This window comes from Equus caballus, chromosome 4 (assembly GCF_041296265.1).
Source record: "Equus caballus isolate H_3958 breed thoroughbred chromosome 4, TB-T2T, whole genome shotgun sequence".
Classification (NCBI taxonomy): Eukaryota; Metazoa; Chordata; class Mammalia; order Perissodactyla; family Equidae; genus Equus; species Equus caballus.
Genome location: NC_091687.1, coordinates 5,895,114 through 5,920,759, shown reverse-complemented (window position 1 = coordinate 5,920,759; position 25,646 = coordinate 5,895,114). Strand labels below are relative to the sequence as shown.

The 25,646-nt window shown below is 50.9% G+C and overlaps 1 protein-coding gene across 13 annotated transcripts in view; it reads left to right on the top strand.

The window, feature by feature from the left end:
• ATXN7L1 (ataxin 7 like 1) overlaps positions 1–25,058 on the top strand; it is a 219,103-nt gene extending 194,045 nt beyond the window's left edge. For 6 of the 13 annotated variants that reach the window (XM_023638859.2, XM_023638864.2, XM_023638863.2 and 3 more), the window contains 8 exons: positions 1,005–1,087; positions 1,942–2,198; positions 11,146–11,338; positions 14,921–15,042; positions 16,515–16,820; positions 19,440–20,373; positions 23,090–23,164; positions 24,806–25,058. In XM_023638859.2, coding sequence (XP_023494627.2) covers positions 1,005–1,087; positions 1,942–2,198; positions 11,146–11,338; positions 14,921–15,042; positions 16,515–16,820; positions 19,440–20,373; positions 23,090–23,164; positions 24,806–24,847 — 2,012 coding nt within the window. In that variant the 3' untranslated portion in view covers positions 24,848–25,058. The remainder of the gene's footprint in view (positions 1–1,004; positions 1,088–1,941; positions 2,199–11,145; positions 11,339–14,920; positions 15,043–16,514; positions 16,821–19,439; positions 20,374–23,089; positions 23,165–24,805) is intronic. The other 7 variants (XM_070265427.1, XM_070265424.1, XM_070265425.1 and 4 more) reach the window with 3 other exon arrangements.
• Positions 25,059–25,646: the final 588 nt, after the last annotated feature.

The window sequence follows — 25,646 nt, the reverse complement described above, 5'->3', positions numbered from 1 at the left end:
CCTTCCCACCCTGCAGGATTCAGGTGTTGGCTGGGTACCTTCCAGAAGCCACACGGGCCATCTGACAGGTGGCACTTTAAAGCCTAAAGGATCCTTGAGAGATTGCCTCGTGTCCCTTCATTTTCCAGGGGACGAGAGCATTTTTGTAATCCGGAAGGATCCGAAATAGGCATAAAAAGAACGGGTTCCTTAGAAGTAACCTCAGCACGAGCCATCGGCAGCCCAGCGGGCAGGCAAGAGCTGGGAAGGCCTGGCCTCTGTGCATCCCTCCCTCATCCCCAGGGGCCAGCTCGACCGGCCTCATTCCCACTTGGAGCCACAGGCCCCGTGCTGGGGGCAGAGCGAGCTGTGAGACCAGCAGGCCCTGCCCTGCATGCACCTTCAAGTTCAGACGCTCCTGCCCCTGCCCCTGCCTGTGACACCGCGAAGATGTTCCTGAATCAGCTAAAGGACTTTTCTGGTCCACTGTGTGGAAAGCCTTGTGCTGAGGACTTTGGAGAGCCCAAGCGAGGCAGGTCACACAGACACCTCCCACTTAAATGGCTCAAACAAGCAGGAAGGCCGGGTGGGGGAGGGGGCCATGTATTCTTGGATCTGCCCAGGAAGAAGTGGCCCCCGGGCCTCAGGTGGCTCTGCCTGGTCTGCAGCCAGCTTTGCCCAGAGCGCCAAGTCCTTGGGGGGGGGCACGGCTTCCAGTGAAATGGGGTGTGAGCTGCGCAGCTCCTTGCCCGCCCCACCCTCTCCCCTGAGTCTGGTGCTGCCTTCACATCCCCCTGAGGCTGCACCTGGGAACTCGGGGTTCAGAGGGGAGCGCCATTTTCCCCTGAGCGGTTCTTGAAGCATTTTAGCAGCCGGTTGGGGGAAAAAAAAAAAAAAAAAACAGATTGCCTGACAATGTCTCACTTGTTGGTGCAAATGTGCATTTTTTTTTAAATGTAGTCTTAATGCCAAATCCTCTTTAGTCTCCTTTTTTTCTTATATTTTTTGTTTGTTTCTTAAACCAGAGAGAGAATTTGACCCAAATAAACACTGTGGAGTGTTGGATCCCGAGACAAAGAAACCTTGCACAAGATCCCTCACCTGCAAGGTATTTCTCTTTCCGTAAAAAATACTTCCTGCTCTCGCTGGGGCCTTTGTCGAAATGTTTGCATGCCACTCTCTGCACACGGCAGGGTGTGGAACCTCGACATGACCCCCAGCTGTTCTTTGTAAGGGAAATGCTTTCTTCTCTTCCATGGTAGCAGAGTGCCTGCCTCAAGCTGGCTGGCTTTTTAAGAAGGAAAAAAAAAAAAAAAATAGGCTTCCCCTGTTCCTTGTGAGGCCAGACAGTAAATTGTATTTATAGGCACTCACGGGCGGTTCTAAACCCTGCTACGTTTTAATGTATGCAGGAGCGGCGGCGCGCGGCAGCGCCCAGAAAGGCGGCCCTGGAGGGGAGGACGGTCTGCGCGCCCCTGATCTGGCCACGCCGGTGTGGCCGGGGCACAGCTGACCCAAGGTGGCCGCCATCGGGCAGCCCCCAGCCCCATATTTCATGCAGAACTGCTAGCGCTTCTTGGGATCGGGGCTGTGGCCCTCTCCGCTCGGTGGCTCTGTGTGTCTGGGCCACAGCAAGCTCCCACCTGCACCTGGATTAACTCTGGCCCTCCCACACGGTCGCCTTTCCTCAGAGAGGTTCTCGCGGGTTCTGCGCTGAAGCTGGTCATCTTATGCCATTTTCTGGAGGAAGCTTCGGCTTCTGACCGCCAGGAGTGTAGGGCATGGTTGCGTTTGTGTGGTCTCTGCCTCTTCCCAGCCACAGACCAGGAGCTGTTGCCTTGAAGTTGACTTTTCAAGCACCTCTAAATTCTCATGAATTGCTGTTTCTGAAATGGAGGGCCCGGGGAAGCAGGTTTATGTGCTGATCAAAGAGGCTGTGCTTTTCATCTCTCTTCTCCTTAGACACACTCGCTAAGCCATCGGAGGGCAGTCCCGGGCCGGAAAAAGCAATTTGACCTCCTTCTGGCAGAACACAAAGCCAAGTCTCGGGAAAAAGAAGTTAAAGATAAAGAGCATCTCCTGGCTTCAGCAAGGGAAGTACTTCCAAACCAGTCCGGGCCGGCTCCGGACTCCCTGCCAGGACCTTCAGGGAGCTCTGGACCAGAACCTAAAGTCGCATCCCCTGCAAAATCCAGGCCACCTAACTCTGTGCTTCCCAGGTAAGTCCCACCTTGACGATAGAAGCCCTGAGTCCTTGGTCAAGTGACTGCCTTGCTGGGTCGTGCGTGGTCTGTTCACTCGTTAAATGGAAGCTGTGACGGTCCTGCCTCATAGGGTGGTTGTGCAGTTGAAATGAGATACTGAGCTTAAGAGGTTCAGCCCAGTGCCTGCCACACAGTCTTCAGTGGGTTTTCCCGCTGTCATCATTCTCATCATCACTGTCGTCATCGTCATCATCATCTTTCACAGCAGACCTCTGTCAGACTTGTGCCTTTTTATAGAGCAGGAGTAAGCTGGAAATCAGTAGCTGGGAGGATGACATATCAGCCACCAGGCAACTGCCTGGCTGCCTGGGGTTTTAGATTGGTTGACAGTTCCCGGAGCTGAGAGTGCGGAAACCCTGGTGGGCGGGTCGTCCGCACACCTTAGGCACCCGTTCGCCCCAATGTTTCGTGAATTTTTTCCGCAACTGTCTGATGATGAGGTTGAAGGGAAAATTGGCATGAGAGAGTCCTTACATTTCCCTCCACACCAGGACAGCCAAGCCGCCTGTCCGGGGTTTCATTTGGTTGTCCTGGACAGAAAGGAAAGAACAGAGAACAGAGTTAAAACCCATTTGGATAAAGAGCGATTTAAAGTCCAAATGTCTGTTTTGTTGGGCAGTGGAGTGCTGGATTGAGCAGTAGACGATTTCCGGGTCATAGGATAGGGGATCCTTCGTTCAAAAATATTTATCGAGCATAAACAAGGTAGTCCCAGGCAGGGGTATGGAGATCAATGAAACGAGAGCCTGCTTTTCAAGAACTTAGGGTTTAGAAGATAAGACTCAAATATCCATAACTTTCTACAAAGGGAACATTAATAATACAACATGAGAAGTGCAGATAGTGGCTTTATCTGATGATTTTTACTGCAGACGGTGAGCGTCTCAAAGGGTCCAGTCAGCAGTAGGCATCCAGAGGACACAGTTATAAAAGAAGGGGAAGCAGTTGATTTCTGAAGCAAAAGCAAATATTTGACGGCGGTGATTCCCGAGCTCCCAGGTCCTCACCCCATGCCTTCCACCTTGGTGCAAGCCTGACCCAGTGTGACAGCCACAGTCCCTCCGTCGGAACCGCCAACCTCTGCTTCAGGCTTCAGGAGGACGTGGTCAGGTGGACCCGCCACCCACACACATTTCCATCACCATAACCACTGTCGTGTTGTTGTCATCACTTACACGCCGCCCCTCATTGTGCAAGATCGTTTTATAATTACTTCTCACTGTAATGCCAGATGTCGGGGAAGGATATTCCCCTTGCTGTAGAGTTGAGGAGACGGTTCTCTTCCAGACTTCTCTGTGGCTGTAGAACTTGTGATTTCACAAAACCTTACATGGTACCCAATATACAGGCAGACCTGCCTCCACCTGCAGCCAGCTCAGCCCTGCTTTCGGCACACATGTACGCAGAGCCCACTGTCCCCTGGCCCGTCCTAGGGATCGCCTCAAACTCCCCAAGGACTCCAGGGAACCCAGTTTGAAAATCCTCCTTTATGATACATTTCTCCATCGATTGTGACTGTTGGGGCGCTTCTCCCCCGAGCAGTGGTACCCAGCTTAACAGAGGAGCCAGGGGACAGCCAGTTCTCTTAGGGAAGAGAAAGAAGGAGAGCGAGCGAGGTCGGTCAGCAAGAAGGAGGTCCCTGAGAGGAGGGGGAGGCAAAGAGGAGCACATTACAAGTGTTGGTGACAGAATCATTTTTGAGGATGCTTATCAAGGTTGACACAGGCACCAGAAAACTCCAGGGTGAGCTGTTTCAGTGTTAGCGGGGAATAGCATCCTCTTCCACTTGCTTTAGATTAGGAGGAGACCCCGTGCCATCAGAGACTGAAAAAGCGTGATCAAAACAATGTACTCACGTAAAACTTAAAACAACATTTATTTTCCTCATATTAATCATATATATAATAGGTATGTCAATCACTAATCATCTATAATTGGCAAAAAATTATCACGTGAATGGAATTATCTTAATCCCTTCCCAATCGTGAATTCCTTTTGTAGGAGATGCTAACATGTGTGAATTTATTTCTTACATATCGTTTTGGTAATCTTGAAAATCTTTCCATTCTCATGTTCTTAAATTGCAGCCCATTCTTGTCAGGGGTTCCTGAAAAAGGAACTTGGGTGGAGAGTTGGAAACGTTAAAAGTTAGGTAACAAGGGCTGGGACGGGACTGGAAGCGCACATCTCAGCTCCATGCTAAAGAACTGGAGGAGCACGGTCATGTTTCTTAGCTTCTCTGGCCTCAAGCTGCCCATCTGTAAAAGGGAGCTGAGACAAATTAAGTGAGATAGAGTACCAAGCTCATGACCAGCACTTAACGGCAGCTGGTGGTAAGTGGTGGTGGTGTTTGGTGGGCAGCAGTGCGAGTAGATGAAGATAACAGTGCTGCCTGATTTCCATTTGCCCCGCCTCCTGGCCTCTGTCCCCCAACTTGGGGGCCCTTAATTAACATGCCCATGTGCTCTGTTTCTTTGCCCCAAACTCTAAGAGGACGCATTAGTTGCCCCAAAGTGCCCAAGGGCTGTGGATGAGCAGCCCAGCCCTTCAGGACTCGTTGGAAAGGAAGAAGGGGGCAGAGGATGGAGCCCGGCTCTGAGAAGCCAGGCTCTGCGCACGTTCTCTCTGTCTTGGAGACGCTCACACGTCTCATCTTAAAGTATAAAATGGTAAAACCCATTGAATCTTAGACTGACAAGGGCAGCAGGGAGAGAGGCGGAAGGTCCCAGATCCCTGAGAAAGGGCAGAGATGAACCTGGAGTGAAAGCAACTTCCGCTCATGACTCATTAGGATGGTGTCATTGCCAAACGGCAAAGCATTTCTCTCCTTGCCTTACGTTTGTCTTTTTCTCCATCCCTTCCACAATGAGGGAGGCTTTGGACTCAAGCAGACAGAGTCAAGTCTCATTTCCACCTCTTATTAGCTTTGCAACCAATTTCCTCATCTGAGAAGTGTTGATAACAAATAGTCACACGCACCTACGGCAGTGGGTAACTCGGATGAGAAAATATACATGACATGCCTGGCCATATTGTGGGGGCTTGGTTCAGGTCACTTGCCTGCGCCCTCTTTGCTCAGAGGACTGATGCCCGTGCTCCCTCAAAGTGATGAGGGTGGGGACTTTCTAAGTTTCTTTGGAGTGGAACTGGACAGGGACCCTCCTCACAGGCATTGTCCAGACTGGTAAGTCAAGAGGGGAGGAGGGATGTCATGTTGAGGGGGAGAGGGTGGATGGCCGCTTAAGAAACCTGAGTGGCTTTTGCAACACTTTCTCATGACTAGTCGCCCCACTCCCCACCACTCCTCGCCAAGCCTTGTTCTTTCCGAGACACAGGCTATTTCCAGCACACTCCTGGAAGGTCTTGAAACATCCACCACTCCATCATCGCCTGGAGGTGCATACATGCTGAGTGAGACAAGCCTGAAAAGGAGAAGAGTCAGAGCTCCTCCTTCTTGGTGTGCACACCGTTGCTCACTCCTGCCTTTGCTCTCGACACCGGTCTGCTCTGGAGCACACGGTTTCCACGCTCAGCGTTACCCTCCAGGATTCTCCTCTCCGCATCTCCTCTCTTTTATCTGGCAACTGGAACTTACTGTTGAGTGTTTCAACCAGTTTTTTTTCCTTAATTAAACTCCATCTTTTTAATCAAAGTAATACAGGCACATAATTCAAAAATCAGATAGTACTAAAAGACTTAGGAGAGAAAAAGCGGTTCTTGCCTTCCTGGGACTCTCATCACTCTGTGCGGGAGCGCCTGATTCTGGATCTCAGGCCTTCCTCCCGTGGTTTCCTCCTTTCTTTTGATGGAGCGCCTCCTCCATTAGCTTCCTGTGAAGAGGTGCATGGGAGCTCCATTTTTAGAATCCCTATAGTCCTGAAAATGTTTTTGTTCTACCCTCATGACTTCATCAGTAATCTCCCTGAGTGTATAACTGGGTTGAAAATCATTTCCCTACAGAATTTTGAAGACATTTTTCCATTGGCTTCTAGCATCAAAAGTTTTTATCGAGAAGTTTGGTATCATTCATCCTGATTCCCATTTCTTTGCCCGTGACCACTTTTTGTCTCTGAAGCCTGGGGCTCTGAAATTTCACAGGCATCACTCTTGTTGTAGGTGTTTTTTTTTTTAAAAGATTTTTATTTTTCCTTTTTCTCCCCAAAGCCCCCCGGTACTTAGTTGTGTATTTTTAGTTGTGGGTCCTTCTAGTTGTGGCATGTGGGACACCGCCTCAGCGTGGCTTGATGAGTGGTTCCATGTCTGCGCCCAGGATCCAAACTGGTGAAACCCTGGGCCACCGCAGCGGAGTGCACAAACTTAACCACTCGGCCACGGGGCCAGCCCTGATGTGGGTCTTTTTTTACTCGCTGTACTGGGTACTCAGTAGATCCTTTTAATCTGGGATTGTTTCTGGGGTATTTTCCTATGTTACGTCTTGGATAATTTTCTCCCCACTATTTTCTCTATTCTCTCTTTCTTGACCTCCCGTTAGTTGACGTTAGACCTTTGCTCTGATCTTTCATTTTCTTATCTCTTTTCTCCTGTTGTCTCTCTTAATCTCTTATTCTACTTTCTAAAAGATTTTCTTTTAGTTTACCTTCAAAAGTGTGTATTATGGGGCCAGCCTGGTGGTGCAGTAGTTAAGTCGCACACTGTGCTTCGGCGGCCTGGGGTTCACCGGTTCAGATCCCAGGTGCGACCTACACACTGCTTATCAAGCCATTCTGTGGCAGGCGTCCCACATATAAAGTAGAGGAAGATGGCATGGATGATAGCTCAGGGCCAATATTCCTCAGCAAAAAAAAAAAAAAAAGGGATTGGCGGTGGATGTTAACTTAGGGCTAATCTTCCTCAAAAAGAATAAAGCTGTATATTAAATAATCAATTTATGTTTCACTTTTTTAATTTTTAGGATCTAGTTCTTTTTAGCTGATTGCTTCTTTTATTTCCAATGAGATGCTATCATTTTGCAGCAGTAATACTGTTCTAATGTCTTTGAAGATAGGTTTATGAGTTTTTCCTCTTTCCTGTATTGTCTTCACTTCCTCCAGATTTGTTTCATGTCTGTGTTCGCACCTTTGATGTTTGATCGGTCAGTCTCACGTTGGAGATGCTCCAGGAGTGTTTGGTGATCCCTAACCATTCATATTCAGAAGCGATGCTCTAACGGGCTGGTTGGGAGTCTGTGTGGACTGTCATCGGGTCACCAGGCAGCCTTTTGCTGGAGGATTCCCAAAGGCAAGGTCCGGAAGCCTTGTCTCTGGGGCCATTCGCTCTCTCAGGGGAAGCATCCTGCCTGGTGCTGTGCCTGGCAGTAGGCCTTCTGGGAGCGCGGACTAAAGGTCTGACTAGGGATGGCCCACAGGCACCCTCTTTCCAGCCCTGTGCCTCACTCCTGATCTGCTGAGCCTGGTGGCCCCAGGCCTAGGGTCCCTCCCGTTCAATTTCTCTGGAGAGTGAACCTTTGTTCTCTTGTTGGAGAGTTGAGTGGGGGGGGTGGGCCTGGCAGGGCCGAGGTGAGTCGCCTGGCTGTGTGAGGTAGGGGTGACCTGAAGACTTTCAACTCTCCCACTGTGTTGAGTTCTCACCTCACCCGTAACTTTCGCAGCTCTGGGTAGCTCCAGGTGCCCTACTCCTCAGAGCTTCTGTGGCAGGTCAGCTCTCTCCCCGTCAGTTAACACTTCTCCAGCCACGTTCTGTCTTCTAAAAATACGTTAAAATCTCTTGTTCACACGCCCATCAATTGAGATGCTTCAGAAAACCTAGTCTTACTAAACGCTTAAATAATTAGGAAACTTCTTATCACATGTGACAAGAAGTCCAGAGGTGAAAGGGCACCAGTTCCCAAAGACCAGGACTTGGCTCTTCTTTTATTCCGCCCTCTGCGGTCTTCTGGCTTCACCTTCCGTCTCCAGCAAGGTGGCTGCAGCATTTCCAGGCACATCCAGATAAAACAAGGTCCAGATGAAGATGCAGACCACCTTTTCCATGTGTCTCTTTTTAAAATGAGAAAAATCTTTGCAAAAGCCCCCTCACGCAAAAAATAGATATTTTCTTTTATTTCCCATGCCCTTTTCCGAACCAATCATTAGCGAGATCAATGAGATTCCTGTCATTGGTTTAGGGTTGAAGTGGAGGCTGGGAAGTCCTCACTGTAACTGCCACCACATTTCTGCTGACGTCGCTGTTGTTCAGGAATAATGCCTTTTTTATGCCTTTCGTGTGCGTTTAGCAGGATTTGGGGAGGGAGAGGAGATAAGTGTGTTCGATGAGTCTGCCACATTTAACAGGAAGTCCCTTACCACCTTATTACACATACCTGTACTACTGGCTCACTTTTTCTTTTTCTTTTTCTACTTTTTATTACGGAATTTTTCCCATCTACAGAAAAGTAGAGAGAATAATATAATGAGCACCTGCATGCCTAGTTTCAACGGTTGCAATATTAGTATTTTGCAGTTATATTTACTTCATCTACATTTTTTGATAATATTCCTTCAAAGTAAATTGCAGGTGTCATAGCCTTTCACCTCTCAACATTTCCAAATGCATCTTTAAAAAGCAAAGCTATTTCCCTATGTAACCATGATGCTATTATCACACTTCGCAAAATCCAGCTCACTTTTATCTCCTGCAGGATGAGGAGGTCCTATCATTGGGGGTGGGGGGGCAGGGAGGGGGGCTTCAAAAAGAGCCTACCAGAAAGTTTGGAAACAAGCTAAACATCCATCAGTAGACTAGTAAATTGTGATATATGCATACTATGGAATACTGGGGAATATTAAAAATGGTGATATAGTTCTATACATGAGAAGATTTCTACAACGTCACTAGGTTAAAAAAAAAAAGCATGTCTCAAAATAGTATGTAAGTGTGACTCAGTTGTTGCTTAAAAATGCATGTGCCTGTGTGTGCACAGTAGAGAGTCTGGAAGGATGTAAATCAAAATGGTAATAGCACTTGATCCTGAGTGGCAGGATTATGAGCGCTGTTTTCTTTCTTTATGTGTTCCAGCGTTATCAAAATGGTTTTGCTCTTTGGGGCTTTGCTGTAAACAGGCAATGGTGCTGTTGCCCCAACTGATAGAGGAGAGTAGGTACCTGGGGAGATGTGTCCTCTGGACTGTAGACCTTTAACATGCAGAGTGAATGGTATCTTTGTTTTTATAGGGGTGGGAAAGTGATAGTCAGTAATAAATTCTCATACCCACAAAGTTCTTGTAGTAACACTGTAAAACTACCTCTGGCTTTGTTTTTGGTTTTTTGTGGGTTTTTTTATTGTGGTAAAATATATAAAATTTACCATTTGCACCATTTCTAAGTGTGCAGGTCAGTGGCGTTAAGTACATTCACACTGTGGTGCAAGCGTCACCACCATCCACCTCCAGAACTTTTTCGTCATCCCCAACCGAAACTCTGTACCAGACGTTAAACACTAATCCCCATTCCCCATCCCCCAGCCCTGTAACCACTGTTCTACCTTCTGTCTATGAATTTGACTCTTCTAGGTACCTCATGTACATGGAATGTCCTCTGTCACTGGCTTATTTCACTCAGCATAATGTCTTCAAGGTTCACCCCTGCTGCAGCGTGTGTCAGAATTTCATTCCTCTTTAAGACTTGACTAATATTCCATTGTATGGATATACCATACTTTGTTTATCCATTCGTCTATCGATAGACATTCGAGTGGTTTCCACCTTTGAGGCTTTGTTTTAACGTGGCTGTGCTTTGGGGTTCTGGTGTGAACTCAGGTATTTGAGACCTAGAAAGATTTCAAAGCAACAAAGAATCCAAGGTGAAAATGAGAGAGAAGGGAGGCAAATCCACAGTGCAGCTTCGTGTGATTTGAAGGGGCAGCTTTCAAAGCTAAAGGAGAAAAAAAATTTTTTGGAAAAGAATCTCGATATTTTTTCTCCAAAACTTCTTCTCCCTGTCTTTCTCCCTGGTCAATCGCCTGAAGAAAGTGGAGAAGCAGTTGAAAACGACTACCATCTAACTTTGATGGTTGCTCTTCCAACTCTTCTACTGCTGTGGAGGTTTTGGTTTTGGTTTTGGTTTTGCCTTGTTTTTTTCTGCGGAAGCATGTGGTGCTACCTGCTGGCGTGACGTTGCTTTTCTACGAGCTTAGCCGTAACTGAGATGAGATCTCTTGGGTTGTTTACACACGTGGAATTCATTCATTCCTTCATTGAGAAACATATTTCTTCAACACCTACTGTGAGCCAACCCAGCCACCCCATGGGTCTAGTGGCTTGTCAAAAATCAAATGGAAACAGTCATTCTCGGGAGATACAATTAAACTACTTGCAACTTGATATTAAGAACTAGGCGGGTCTGTGGGGTGAGAGACTTGTGGCCCCATCCCTGGGACAAAATCTTTTTTCACACCAGTATGATAACAATTTCGTAAAGCCATAGTATGGTAGCAAAAAAGGTATTTCTAGGGCTGTCTTCGTCCTCCCTGAGATTTTGTTAATTGGTTTGGACTTGCTTACCTGGTTGATCTTCCTGTCAGGTTCCGCTTTCAAAGAGAAGCAGTTATGTGGAAGTACAAATTACTTACATGCAAATGGATGAAGAGTTGTAACTGAATTCGTGGAAGACTAGTTTTAAGTTAAATTGCCTCTCTGTCGCATTGCTGTGTTTTATACTCTGCTTACACCATTGGAGTCGTCCCTGGTGCCCGAATTCACCCAGGGCCGAGCCTCGGCCCCACTGGATCACTGTAGAGAGCCGGTTTACCGACCCTCTCAAGCTGGATTTTTCCCTTGTGCAAATTTGCCATTGGCCTGCCTTCCTGGATGTGGTGGGATAATTGGTCTGTCTTCTGAGCTCCGTTAAACTGGGTGGGTCTTGTTACCTCCGAGAAGTTTATTCTATTTGTTCTCTCTTGCCCTCAGACCATCATCTGCAAATAGCATAAGCAGCAGCACGTCTTCAAATCACAGCGGCTACACTCCGGAGCCCCCTCTGCCCCCAGTTGGAGGTGACCTCGCCAGCCGACTGTCAAGTGATGAAGGGGAGATGGACGGTGCCGACGAATCGGAGAAGTTAGACTGTCATTTCTCCACCCACCACCCCAGACCTCTTGCAGTAGGTCACCTTCTGTTTCCATCCATGGATTTTTTTTTTTCCCCTGTGCTTTGCGGGCGTTTAGCTGATCATGTCAGACGGCACGCTTTCCTAAGGAGAGGCCGCCGGGACAGTGTCTTACGAAAAGGCTTCCCCTGCGGTTGAATGGTTGCCTTAGAAATATCCTTGAAAATCAAGAAGGAAAGGAAAGGGCTCCCAGCTGATTATAATCCTTTAAACACCTGAGTATTTGTGGGCCACCCTGAAGCGATCATGCCTGAGAAATGGTGTTTATGTAAGTACACTGGGGGGCTGACCTTCCAGCCTTGCCTGGCTAAAGATGGAGCCTCTGATTTCAAGAGTTAGTCTAAGCTCACCTGCTTTGGAAGCCGTCTGTCTGCAGTGTGCCAGGTGCCAGCCCTAGCTGGTTGTCTCCCGTGTTGATTCTGAGTTTCATTGTTATTAGTAAGTGTGACCATATGGCACCAGAACTGAGCGTGTGTGTGTGTTGAGGAAAGGAGGAAATGTTTTATGTCAGCATGATTGCTGATTAACCAAAAGGTCAGTTTCTTCCCAATTTCTTGAAAGAGTCCACTTTAACAGTTCAGAAGGTCATTGAGATTGAGGTGGGAAATAAAGGAGGCATGAGCTGGAGGCTTATGTTTGCCCTGCAAGCGCTTAAGAAGGGAATGCCTGGTCTGCCATCACAGAGCTGCATTCCGGGGGGCCGGGAACATGGGACCCCACGGCCGGTTTGCTCTGGTCCCAGCTTGAGCCCTGCAAGGTTGGTTTTTCCCATCCCTAGATCTCACGGACTATGTAGGTGAATCAGTCCTGCAGCAAGACAGAGCGAGTCCCCCCTCCCTTCTGTCGGCCCGGTGAATGAAAGCCAAATTCACTTCCTGTTTCTGGGGATGACGGTGACCTGTGGCTCACCAACAGCCTGAGACTCTGCCTCTTGACTAGGACAGAAAACGGGACAATTAGGAATGCCTTTGACTGCCAGTCATAGAAAACTCAATGCATACAGTGTATGTGCTACGGTCGTTTAATGATCTCACGTCACAAGAAGTCTAGAGGTAGTTGGTCCCGAGCTTGGTTCGGCATCTCCACAGTGTCATTGCGGGGGGAGATCCTCTGTGACCCGCTTTCCTGCACAGTCTCCATGCATCTGCTGCAGCTGTAATAGCACGTCCTCACCCAGCAGCATTCTACGAAGGGTAGAAAGGACAAACACAAGGGGAGTCTTCTAAGATGCTATCTTATATCATTTCTTTTTTTTAACATCTGTGCCAATCTTCCTCTATTTTGTATGTGGGTCACCACCACAGCAGGACCACTGACAGCGATGTAGGTCCGCGCCCAGGAACCGAACCCAGGCCGCTGAAGCGGAGGGCACCTAACTTGACCACTAGGCCCCTATCATATATCATTTTTCAGGGAAGAAAATCTTCCTATGAGTCCCCCCAGCAGACTTCCCCTTACATCTACCAGAAATGGGACATGTGCCCACCCCCACCCCTAAGCCAGTTGGTGGCAGAGAAGGATGGGATTGAGTGATACAGGATGAAATCAGCCATGAGTCACCTCAAGGTTCTGAGAGGAGACTCGCCTTCCTTGCTCACCGCTTCGTGTTAGATATCAGACTAAAGTGTGGTTTTGTTAGCAAGGAAAAGACAAGGAGAAGTGGATGTCAGATGGCAGTTGATGAGATTGGCACCCAGTAGGGTTGGCCACAGTGGCCAATACAGTAAGGATCTACAGCTCTGCCAAGAGCATAATATGCGACCGAGGACAGGAGCCTCTCGGGGCATGTAGACTCACATCTATGTTGAATTAGAGACACAGGTAGCAAAGACAAGAAGGGGCCCCCCAGCTTCCAAGTCTGAAAGTGAGACCGGGCTCTACCAGGAGGCCAGAGTCTGGAGCACATCAAGATGGTTGTCAACAGGCTCAACTCTGGGCATGGCGGACTCGTGTGCCCTTCACGTCCTGCTGATTTCAATGGAAAGGCCATGCATTGCTTTCCTTAGTTTGTCCTTTCTCTCATGGCCAATGGCTACCTTGTCATTTTTTGTAATGAACACTCGTTCAGGATGTCTTTAGCAACTGGAAGAAGGAAGAAAAGATGTCTAGAGCTGGAGAAGTTCCCACATGCCGCTGGGGACCAGCGTCTGTGCTGGAGATGTGTTTGTCTGCACATTTGTATGTTTTCTTGCTTGGTCAGTAGCACTAACTACAAAGGTACAAAAAGGAGTTTTTCATCAGGAGTACCAGATTTGATGGGTGACAAAATTTTAATGCAAAACCCCCAAAACATAAGCAGAAACAAAACAAAGGGAAGGTCTTGCATTTCCTCCTGAGAACTGTTCCAAAGGCTGGTTCCAGGAAGGGCTTGTGGAGCGAGTGCCAATCCAGCGCTGTGTCTGGGATGGAGGCCAGGGAGCTGCTGGGAGGCCGGGGGAAGGGAGCGAAGCTGCTTTTGAGTTATAGAGTCATTTGCAGACTCGTCTGAGCTCTAGAGCAGCCAAATGTCACCTTCTCAGAGGCCGCTTCTTGGATTTCTGTCTACTGTCTTTCAGGTGTCCTAACGTCATAATCAAATGATGTTTATTAAACAGCTAACTGCTCATATTTCAGCCATATGTTTTAACTGTGGTGATTTGCTTTAAACATTTTATGGAACCTTAGTGTCTCCAATCCATTCTTGAAGCCAAATCCTTACTCTCCTCCCACTGAAGGGGAAGAAGAGGATGAGCTCCCTGGCCTTTATACGATTAGGATCGAGTCAGGCCCGTGGGCGTCATATATAATGTGAAACAGTCATGTAGTGATCCCATGGTGAAATAGAGTATGCAATAGGTGTGCCATGGGAGTTCACCGTGACAAGGTTAATCAGAGAGGGCCACTGGAACTGGGAGTCTTGATCCTGGCACCGAGGGAGGGGAGAATTGGGACTGACAGAGAGAAGAGGGCAGGAGACGGCGGGCAGACGGAACATCGTGAGCGTAAGCTTGGAGGTGGTGATGTGTCCCGGGGCGGGCTGCAAGCACTGTGAGGAGGTGGAGATGAGGTCAGGACTAGGAAAGGAAGGCGTTTAGCCTAGTTGGAAGTCAAGTGGCTCTGTTGACAATGGATAGGAAAGGTGTGACCAGCTGGCAGAAGACCCAGCACATCGGAACAGGGAGTTTCCATTGCTGTGATGAGAGTCAGCAAACCACTGAGTTCCTTGCGAAGGCGGATGCTATGATAAGCAGGTGGTGCTGAAAAGTCACCCTGGCTGCTGGTGGTTGTTGGTTTGGGTTGCTTTTTTTAACCTAAAACGCTAGGTGAGTCCCAGGTCTAGAGCAGTGGCTGCCCAGGTCGCCCTCAGTGCCACAGAAAGTTGAATGTCGCTGTTGGGTCGTGATGTGAGGTTCTGCAGAAAATCGAGCGCTCAAACTAAAGCGCCGCAGAAATATTTTTGGCTCTAGTACTATTCGCTTCTTTATTTTGAGTAAAATTGTACCCCTGTGTGTTTTTATGCAAATGTTATTTTTCTCTGTATGGTTTGTATTAGCTGATTAACCTGTAATCAAAATTACAATGTCTCTTCCCTCACAGTTTTGCTCGTTCGGGAGTCGCCTCATGGGACGAGGGTACTATGTGTTTGATAGAAGATGGGATCGTTTTCGGTTCGCACTAAACTCCATGGTAGAAAAACACTTGAATTCACAGATGTGGAAGTAAGTGAGCAGTTTTTGTGCAATATGAGATCAGAGCTGCCCCACAACTGTCTGAACCCCAGCTTTCTAACTGAATGTCCAGTAGTTGGCTTTTCCTGGAACGAAATGATTCTGAAATCAGGATTCACGATTAATTCTTAAATGGAGGCTCTTCTTAATGGTTCGCCTGCAGATTTTCAGAGACACGTACCATGTGTGGTCTGCTCGGTCTGCTTCAGAGACCATTTTTGTGTTGGTAATCTTCTAAATGAAAAGAGTGTTCGATAAAATCTTTATGAAACGCTGTTAAAGGTGCAAGTGACAAAGAACATCCAAGGACATTAAGAATATGCTTCTGTTTGTAATGTTAACACTACAATGTCAATGCTAAAAATTTCATCTCGGTTATGGACCAATTTCTAATTCTTTAATGACCTGTGAAAAAATATGTCCAGCGGCCAACAGGGCAGATCCTAAGCGATGCTGTGAAGTCAGTTAAGCTTATCTTTGGCCCTTCCACCTCCTGGAACTCTCTCCTCACCTCTCCTCCTACTTTTCTCTCCCCTAAACCCCAGCTTGTGCTCCGTTTCTCTAAGGCCCCTTTATTCTCCAACACCTCCTGATGTGTTTACTTTTGAATGGGAGACTCACAAAAAGGGAGGAAACCTCCTGGATTTAGGAAATTCCTCTTGTGACGGAATGACAGTCTAGACTCTCTCAAACCACAGCTCACGAGAAACTGCCTTTCCGGCCACTTGATAATGCCAGGCCAGCCCCCTGGCTATCCCCACACCCCCCTCCTACCAAGGTGAGCTCTTAAGATATCCTGATCGGTTAGAATCATGGACCCCTCAAGTCTAGGTCCAGATGGTTCAGGAAAGCCAATGCTCAACCTCTACCTCCCACTGCCCAGTGATGCCCAGTGATGCCCGGGAAAGACGAGGAAGGCATTCCTGAGAAGTGGGATGGGAAGGGAACAGAATTCAAACCTTGCCCTCGCCTGGGTCCCTCCTCTCTCCTGGGCAGCTCTGGCACCTCAGCCCACTCTCACCATGATGCACAAAGAGCTTCCAGACCACAACTTCTAGGAGGCGTCAGCCCCTCGTGTCTACAGTGAGCTCTCATAGTAGATTTGGACCGAATGTTGACACTCACTATAACGTTGGAAAGGGCCACAAGAGAAGCTTATCGTTTCTTCCCATTTAAGTGACTGCCCAGTGTGTCTAAAAGGCACCCTTGCTATCTACCTGTGTCCATTCTAAAGAGCAACAAACTGGCGCTGCACGCGGGGTTCCCATGCTCTCGGTATTTTGGTAATTTCTCCTCCTGCACTTGCTCCCCCCGAGACGGCAGCCAGCCCCGTGATTCTCGCAGCTCTTTGGTCTCCGGTGTTGTGGAACTGTAAATCGCAGACACGCGGAAGGAATGTGTTGATCTGTATTTCGCTACCTGGTGTCCTCTGAGCTCAAGCTCCATATTCCTTTCCTCCTCAGGCACAGAAACCCGAGCCACAGGGCGTCAGGTCCCTCCCCCCTTTTCAGGACTTGCCTAACCAATCTGCTGTCACTGAGCAACATTGGGGCTGCCTGGGTGTCAACTCTGGAGAGCGTAGCACCCCGCTGCCCTCTCAACCTCGCTGCCCAAACCCCAGGCCCCAACGGGCCAGAACCTGGAGGGATGGCAGCCGATGGGGGCGTGGAAGACATTAGGAAGAAAAGGAACAGCCAAGACTCTTTTTTCTTTAACAAGCATTTAACTCTGCATCAGGAGACGCCAACACAGTATTCTCTTTCAGCCAGGTCAGCATCTGGATCTTCATGCCAGCTGGCAGGGGAGGATGGGCACTGTCCGTAATTTATTCGCATCTGTGGGCTTTCGTACGGGACTTCCCTAGGCCAGCGTGCAAAGCTTAAATCGGGGCACAGCCCGCAAAGCTGAAATCCACTGCCATTTAGCACCTAGAAAAACACACGAACTGTTGAGCGTGGGGGGCGGGGGGGCTCCCGGGGACGGTGAGCCGCCACATGGCCCTCGCCCTGCTTCTCCCCTTCCGCATCTGCTATCCACTTAGGATTAGTGGGGAGAGGAAGGAATGGGATAGCAAGTATGCTGAAAAATAGCACCCATCCCAGTCCTGAGTGTCGGCCATGTAAAACTGAGGACTTCCGCTCTGCTTGTCAGCACCAGCTGAAGCATGAAGTTATACTATTTAATGGGAAAATTACAAATTGGGACGCTCAGAGATCTCAGTTAAGGTCACCGATGGGGGTCCTCTCTAAATGAGCCATCTGGTGTTTGTAAATAACTTTTTATTGCTAGTAACTGGCAAATGCCTTCCCACACGTATTTCTATCCATACTTTAGCTGGTAAGAAACTTGAGTCAAGGAAAGATTGAGTGGGGTGTCCGTAGGACCACAGCAAGGCCACCGAGATGGCAGGGAGAGGGTGCTGAACCCCACGCGCTGAGGAGCCTGCCCTCGCCCGCCCGGGGAGGAAGGGGTTGTGCAGTGTCAAACCATTCTGAGGGCATGTTTAGACTCCCGGTCTTCATGTGGGAGTCCTTGCCCAGCATGCATAGTTATGTTGCTGCTGAGAATTCGCCTGCTCACGCGTCCACCCACCCATCCATCCATCCATCCGTTCACTCGTTCCTTCATTGCAACAGTGCTGATGGAGTGCTTGTTCAGTGCTGACAGGATCTTTCACAGTCTTTAGGCTTGAGAGAAAGTAGGTTGTCCGACACCATCACGGCCACGGTGGATTTGGCGACATTTTTCTCTTACATTTGATCTCCTCAGTCTGATGTTTTCAAGGACACTGTGCTCCCGTATTCAAGGAGTCCTCTGGATTCCATCCTAAAGATGGAAGCCACAGGCTCCACCAAACGGCAGGCAGGAAACTGAATCCTCAGAGACAGCAGTCCTGGGAGAGCTGTTTCCTTCTCTGCAGGGCCTCTTCCCAGAGTTCCTGGCGCCTCGTCCTGATGCCACAGCTAGAGGGTGGCCTCCAAGGAGAGGAGGGGCTGCCTGAGGCCCCATCTCACACCTTGCTCTGAGCCCACGGGGCACAGGTCCCTGGCCTGCTCGCCTTCCGGGGCTGCTTTCACAGAAGAGGGGCTAGTTCCCAAGTGCTGGGGAGCCCCGGCCACACCGAGGATGATTTGCAGGGGAAACGGGGAGGGGAGCAAGATGAGACTCGGAAGGGGCCAGCTTGAAAACATTCACTTGTATCCTTTCCTGCCAACTCAGGAACGGTGGTGGCTCCGAGGCCCCCGTGCTCCTCCCGGTCCCCGTCCCCAGGGTAGCAGCAGCATCGCCCCGGGCCATGGTTTAGAGTTGGGAGCTGTTTCCAGCACAAGTCAAAAGACAGCGTTTGCAGGGGAGCTCCAAGCTGACCCGCCACCTGGTGCTAGCCTTGGCTCCACAAGGGGAAGCGGCAGAGAGTGAGGTCCCAGGCACCCCCACCCTCAGGAAGCCCTCTCTCGTCTGCATGTTCTCCTGTGCCCGTATCCTGCATTTATCTTCAGAACAAACGAGAGACGCCCAATGCCCTTCTCTGGATACGTGAGGGTCCCTGCACTGTCATCCCCTCCTATCAGAGGACAGAAGACCTGTTAAAGGGCAGCCATGGCCCAACTGTCGCTCCTCCCAATGAGAGCTGAGGTGGAGGGAGGTGGACAGGAAAAATATCAGTCCTGAGGCTGGGTAGCTTGACGTCTGCATCATCTCCCTAGCCTGCCCCTCACTGCCCCGTGCCCCCCACCAGGCCGGGCAGGCCAACGGGAGGCAGCGGCCCCTGGCTGACGGGAAATGCTTCTGCAGAGTCAAGCTGGGGCTGCAGACAGAGAGTGGGGGAGGATGCTGGCCTGGGAGGAGGGGGTGTTTCCCACACCACCTCCAGCCCAGAGCAGGGGACAGGAGGGGGCTGGGAGGCCCTGAGAGGCAGTGGGCAGAGGCTGCAGGGGGATGCTCCGGCCCACGTGTGCAGGTGTTGGAGCCCTGTGCTCACACTTCCTACTTCAGTTCAGGACCTGAGTGTGAAATGACCACTTTTCATTACAAACCCCCTTCATCACTGCCCCCCAAAAAGGAGGGAATACTGTTGGGGAAGTTTATATTCTACATAACATTGGCCTGTGATTCATGAACCCAAATCAGCCATTATCCAGTAGCCACGCATGGAGAGAAGGATCTGGAAACCTGAAAGTGACTAAAAACAGGTTTCTGGATGTTGCAATGTGGGGGACCACAGGGAAGGGCCATAATTCAGACTGTGCCATCCTTCAAGGCTTCATCTTCCATAGTCTGGTTCTGCCGGGGTTTTCTCTGGAGCCCCGATGCTCACACGCAGTCGGGCCTCTGCACCAATGCCAGGCCTGTCTCTCACGGATTCTCTTTCCGTCTTCTCTCACGTTTAGGAAGATTCCTCCCGCGGCGGATAGCCCCATGGCCTCGCCGGCAGCCCACATCGCTTCCCCCGTCGCCGCGCCCGTTTTACAGCCCTTCAGCTCCCCCAGTGCTGTGTACATCCCTTCAGCTCCCATCAGCTCGAGACTCACCTCTTCTTACATCATGACATCCGCCATGCTCTCAAACGCAGCTTTCGTGGCATCGCCGGACCCCAGCGCCCTCATGTCACACACCGCGGCTTTCCCTCACGTGGCTGCAACCCTCAGCATCATGGACTCAACCTTCAAGGCCCCATCCGCCGTGTCCCCGATACCAGCCATCATCCCTTCCCCATCCCACAAGCCATCCAAAACCAAAACCAGCAAACCCTCAAAAGTCAAGGACCTGTCCGCCCGTAGCGACGAGCCTCCAAGTAACAAAAAGAGGAAGCCGCAGTCTTCGACTTCCTCCTGCTCCTTACCCTTGCAGACACCCCTCTCGTCTCCACTATCAGGGCCCCACAAAAAGAACTGTGTCTTGAATGCCAGTTCAGCTTTGAACTCCTACCCAGCGGGCCCTCCCTATAACAGTCTGTCTGTGCACAACTCCAACAACGGGGGGAGCCCACTCAGTGCCAAACTGGAGCCCTCAGGACGGACCTCGCTGCCCGGCGGCCCCGTGGACCTCGGGAGGCACGTGGGCTCGGTGGGTGGCAGCGGGGACTCCTGTCCCCTCTCCGTGCCCTCCCTTGCAGGGGACCTCTCTCTGGCCCCCCACAATGCCGTGTCTTCTCTGCCCCTCTCTTTTGACAAATCAGAAGGAAAAAAGCGTAAGAACTCGAGTTCTAGTAGCAAAGCCTGTAAAATTACTAAAATGCCGGGTATGAATAGTGTTCACAGAAAGAACCCGCCCAGCCTTCTCGCACCGGTGCCCGATCCTGTTAACAGCACCTCCTCTCGGCAGGTAAGGGACCCAGCATCCAGGGGCCTCCGGGCACCCCCTGCGTCGGCTCCAGGGGGGCTGGGGGAGCTGGGCAGCGCCCCTGCCTGGCCAGGAGCTCCAGACAGGTGACCCCGGCACGACCCCCATTCTCGCTCCCCCGGGGGCAGTGTCACCCTCTGCTCTGAGGGCAGGTTATTAGCAAGGACTTGCTGCGGCTCTCGCTGTGTGCTGGGCGCTGTTTCTGAGGATGATTTCATTACACAGTTCTGTTGCCGAGAAGTTTTATCCAGTCTATTGGAATCCCCATAGGAAGAGCCCGAGGCCCGGGCAGGTGAAATGAGGACCTGGTCCCACCTGGGGCATGGTGGCTCGAGCTTCCGGCTCCCGGGTGGCTGTTGTCGTCACTTTACCAGGCTGCCTGACACCTCCTCCTCCTAACGTAACTCTTTCCTTCCTAAAGGAGAAGTGCAGCTCACAGCAGCTGGCACGGGAGTGTTCGGGCCCTTGGACAATGGGAGGGTGCGTTGCGGGGAGCTCTGGGGGCTGGGGCGTGGTCCAGGAGGAACACGGGTGTCTTTTCCCGTGAGCTCTGTTCTCATCCTCAAGCTCAGTCCTTCTCCTGAGGCTGGGGAAGCTACTCAGGAGAGCCCTCCATCGCCCACCAGACTCCGGTGGCATTTGGGCACAGAGGAGAGAGCAGAGGTGGGGAGGGGCCAGCCCAGGGTTCTCCGAGCCGAGGCTGGTGGGAGGATGGTCACAGGCCTGCCCAGGGGCCTTATACCTGCCAGGGCGGCGTGCAGACTATAGAGGCAGCCCCAGGTCTCCATCCACAGAACGAGGTGGGCCGGCCCCTGAGCCCAGCCCCTCTGGGAACAAGGACTTTCAAGAGATGAGAGGCAGTCGTCAAAAAGATGCTTTAATGTTCTGTGCCATCTTTATATGAGACTTGTTGAAACTTCATGAAGAGAGGAGCATCTCAGATCACAAGCAAACACATGAGAAACAGCAAGTCTGGATCTCAAGGGCCAGGCAGCGGCCAGCCGAGACCAAAGTGATGGGGAGACACGGGTCCTCTCAGAGAGCCTGGGGGCCGCCCGTCTGATGCCCCAGTTCCAGGGTGCAGGGGAGGGGCCGGCCCCCACAGGGCCTGCCCTGAGACTCAGCTGCTGGTCGGTGCCCTCTCCAGGCCTCTGCACGGAGGGGAGGGCCAGAGCTGCCTAAACTTGACCGTGCAGGTGAATCTCCGGGGTGGGCTCATTAATATGCAGGTCTGAGCTGGAGCCTGAGAGTGTGCATTTCTGACAGCTCCCAGGCAGCAGCATTGTGCAGGCTGCACCCTGAGCCGCAAGGCTAGAGTGTCACCCACTGTGGACGAAGTTCTAGCAGAGAACACTTGCATGTGGGACGGACTCTGCTCCAAGCACTTCAGATATATTAATTCGTTTCATCATTACCTGTGACGACCCCTGTTTTACAAATGAGTAAACTGAGGCACAGGAAGGTTAAGCAATGGGCCCAAAGTCACACAGCAAGTAGTGTGGCTGGGATTCATGCTCAGGCAGTGTGGCCCTGGAGTCTGGCCTCTCAGCCTCCGTGCCTCTGTATGAACGGGCTGCCGGTATTGTCCGGGTGATGCTTCGGTCTGCAGGACTGTGTGAAATGTTTAGTAGACGTGACAAATGAGTCAAAACCAGTGTGAAAGGAGCAGAGAAGCCTCCGCCAGTGAGTCCTCATCAGGAGGGAATCAAACGGCTGATGGATGTCATGGCTGCCTAGGGTCTAGTCTAATGCGAGGAGACCTGGGTGCCGGTCACCAGGCCATTAGAAAAGGCTTTATCTGGGGTCACCACTGGTGATCCCCAGGTGTCGGGAAAAGGCTTTTGGAGACTGTGTTGATTCTGTTGGGAGATTGGAGAGGCACGGCACGAGGTGGAGAAATGCCAGGTAGACCTGTGCCCTGGGGACCAACTGGGGATCCACTTCATTGTATCCGGTAGGCGTAAGGCCAGAATTAGCCACGGAGGTATTAAACTGAACAAAAAACAGGACTGGGAACGTAAGGCAGATGCCATTCTGCAAAGGCGAGTTAACAGAGAGGACAAGCGCCTTATAGACGCTTACAGGCAGGAGCTGTCTGTGGGAGTGGTACCCGCCTAGGGACAGTCACAGAGGACGGGAGGAGCTGGATGGCGGCAGCCACAGGCCCCCGTGCTGCCCTCCTAGGACCCAGCTCAGCGAGGTGCTCGCTGTGTCTCCTGGCTGGGGAAACCGACCCAGGAAAAGAGCCCGGCGTTTCTCCCCAGCTGGTCCGAGGGAGTCTGGGCTAGAGACGAGGTGGGTCTGGGAGTGAGCTGGGAGGCAGATGAGTCTGTGTGACCCTCGGCCCTGGGTGGGAAAGCTGGGCCTCCACTTGGTTAAGTGAACCCAGGAGAGGCCAGGCCTCTCGCAGGACGCCTTGGTCCTCAGCCCTGAAGCTGCCGTGTCTGCACGGGGCCGCAGATTGAATTCCCCTCCCTTCCGCCTCCCCTCTGGGAGGAGAGGGCATCATCAAGGTAGCCCCTGAAACCTCTTCATTTTCTCTGATGTTGAAGAGGGAAGCGCGAGCTCCAAGCCACTGTGAGCAGCGCGGGCATGTTGTCACACAGAGCATCTCCTTTCCCGGGGCGACACTTGGTGTCGGGGGATCTTCCCCAAGCTGGTGTGTGAGTCTGAATCAGGTTTTGCTGGTGTCTTTCAGGTTGGGAAAAATAGCAGCCTAGCTCTGTCGCAATCCAGTCCTTCAAGCATATCCAGCCCAGGACACAGCCGACAGGTAAGTTACTAGGGGCAAACGCACATAGGGCCATCAGCAGGGCGGAAAGATGGTGGGCGTTGGGGCGGGCCCTGCTTCCAGTCTCATCTCCAGTCAAGAGCATGGCGGCCTGGCTTCCAAACCTAGGCCTGCTAGTTATTTAACTGTGTGCCCTTGGGCAAGTTACTTAACTTCTCTGTGCTTCAGTTTCCTCGCCTATAAGATGGGGATCATAATGGCCCTGACCTCCTATGGCCTTTGTGAGGATTAAAGTAATTTATTCACATAAAGCCTCTAGAAAATGCCCAACATGTAACACACACACAAATATTACCTATTATTATTAGCAGCTGTGTGATATTAGGCAAATTACTTCTCTGAGTCTCAGATTTTTTCTTCTATTAAATGGCAAAATTGGTGTATACTTCTTAAGGTTATTGTGAAAATTAAATGAGATGCGGTCAACTGGCAGATGGCAATCAGCGCTCTCCCGGCCTCTCATGGGCTGTAGCTGCCGTTCAGGATGTGGTTGCATGGTGGGAATCTTCAGGTCAGATTTAGGGGTTTTTGTAAACTTGGGGTGCGAGAGTAGTCAGTGTATCGATGACTCTCTCCAGTGCAGTGTGTGTGTCCAGAGCTGCAGGACCGGGTTGTGTGTCTTATACACAATTGGAAAAAATACCTATATGGCTGTCCTGTGGTCTTAGATGTGCCTGTGTAGATACCAAATTGCAATGTGTTCATCCGCATTTTGGCCTTTGGGGTTTCCCTACAAATCTTGGGTAGAGTTTGGGTGAAGATTATAAGGAAACAGTTTTGTATCCTCAGCCAGGACGGTGTCTCCACCATTTTGAGTCACTATGACCCTTTTTGTGCCTGAGCACCTGCAGGCGATCCCCTGGGGGCAGGGGGCGTGGGCAGAGGGGCTCGTCCATGCTCTGTCAGTCACCTGTTTCTGGCAGGCCTCCTGCACAGGGGCTGCCTGCACCCGGAGACCACACAGCCCCCTTACCAGGCACTGCTGCCTTCGCCCATGGCTCCAGGCACCGGATGCTGGCGGTCCGCCTTAACAAACGTAATCATAATAACCACAGCTACCGCTTGTTGAGCCCCGTCTCATCATTAGTGGGGCAGGTGCTATGCTAAGCCCTTGACATACGTTCCATACGTTGAAACCTTTTAACAACCCTGTGAGGGACAGAATGATTATCCTTATTTTGTAGATGAAGCGACTGGGCTAAGAGGCTAAGTAACTTGAACCCAAAACCTCTGTCTGCGAAGCACCGTTTAACCCGGCACGGCACCTCTCCCTTAGATCATTCTCCGTGCTGTCTACAGGTTAGGCAGGAAAACGTGAACCACTTGAGAGAAAAAAACAAAGACAAAGGAATTATTCCAGTCCCCTCTCCTGGAAAGGAACCCCGTGAATGTCCACGAGATTCATCCCTGCGTGCTCCTCGGCAGCCGGGATCTTCGTGGCCACCTTACACTTACGGAGCCCTTCACATCCATCCTCATTTGCTCATTACAGCTGCCCTTTCCGAATGCAGGAGGTGGGGTAGCATCCTTTTTACTAGAGATGAGAAAACGGCCTCCGTTCTTGAATTCTCGCGGGTAATCGCGAATGTGTGATTTTGAAACCTCTTTTCTTTTCTTTCCTAGAAGACCACAAACAGAACGGGCAGGATAAGGACTCTTCCATAACGAGACTATGAAGCCACTTCCAAACCAATGCCTGGCCGCCCGCTCCCACCCTGGGAGGCCGAGGGAGAGGCGGGGGGAGCGGGCAGGGGGAAGAGTCTCTTTCCTGTGGCTCTGCCTTTCTTCTCTTTTTAATTGACCAATTTTTAGTTTTGAAGAAAAAGAAAAAGGCAAAAGAACGTGAAATTGAGATTTACAGAAAACTATACCAGTGTTTGGTTTCCGTTGTCTTTCATTTGCCACGTGTACACATTCTTCCAAGGTCAGGTCACTCCTCTGGCTTCCCATCCTCCCGCTGCACCTTCCGGGCGCTCCGGCCCACAAGCGGACCCTGCAGAATGTCGGTCCCGGTTGGCATCGTCTGAAACTTCAACTTCAGCACGCGCAGCGCCCTTTCCTTGTCATCTCCCGCCCATCTTTTCCATCCTCTCTGACCTGGCACCCACTGGGTCCCCACTGGCCATGAGAAGGAGCTGGCTCTCACAGGCTCCCTGCTGGACAGTGTGCTGGGGGGAGGGGATTTGCTGGGAGGAGCCCATGTCTGGGGAGCCCACAGCAGAGAGCTGGAGGGTGGACCGAATGCCCTCAGCAGGTCTGTGGTGCAGCTGGCGGAAGCCAGATGCTATGGGGAAAAAAAGAGAACAGCAGCCCTTTATTGATGAGGTTGACCCAATACCACTGTCCAGCTGTGCAGCTCAGAGAGGATATACTGGGTCAGGGACAGGGGCTGCAACGGGCCTGGGAGGAGGTGGCAGGAAGCAGAGATGAGGGTAGGGGAAGACATCCCTTAGAAGATGTGGGA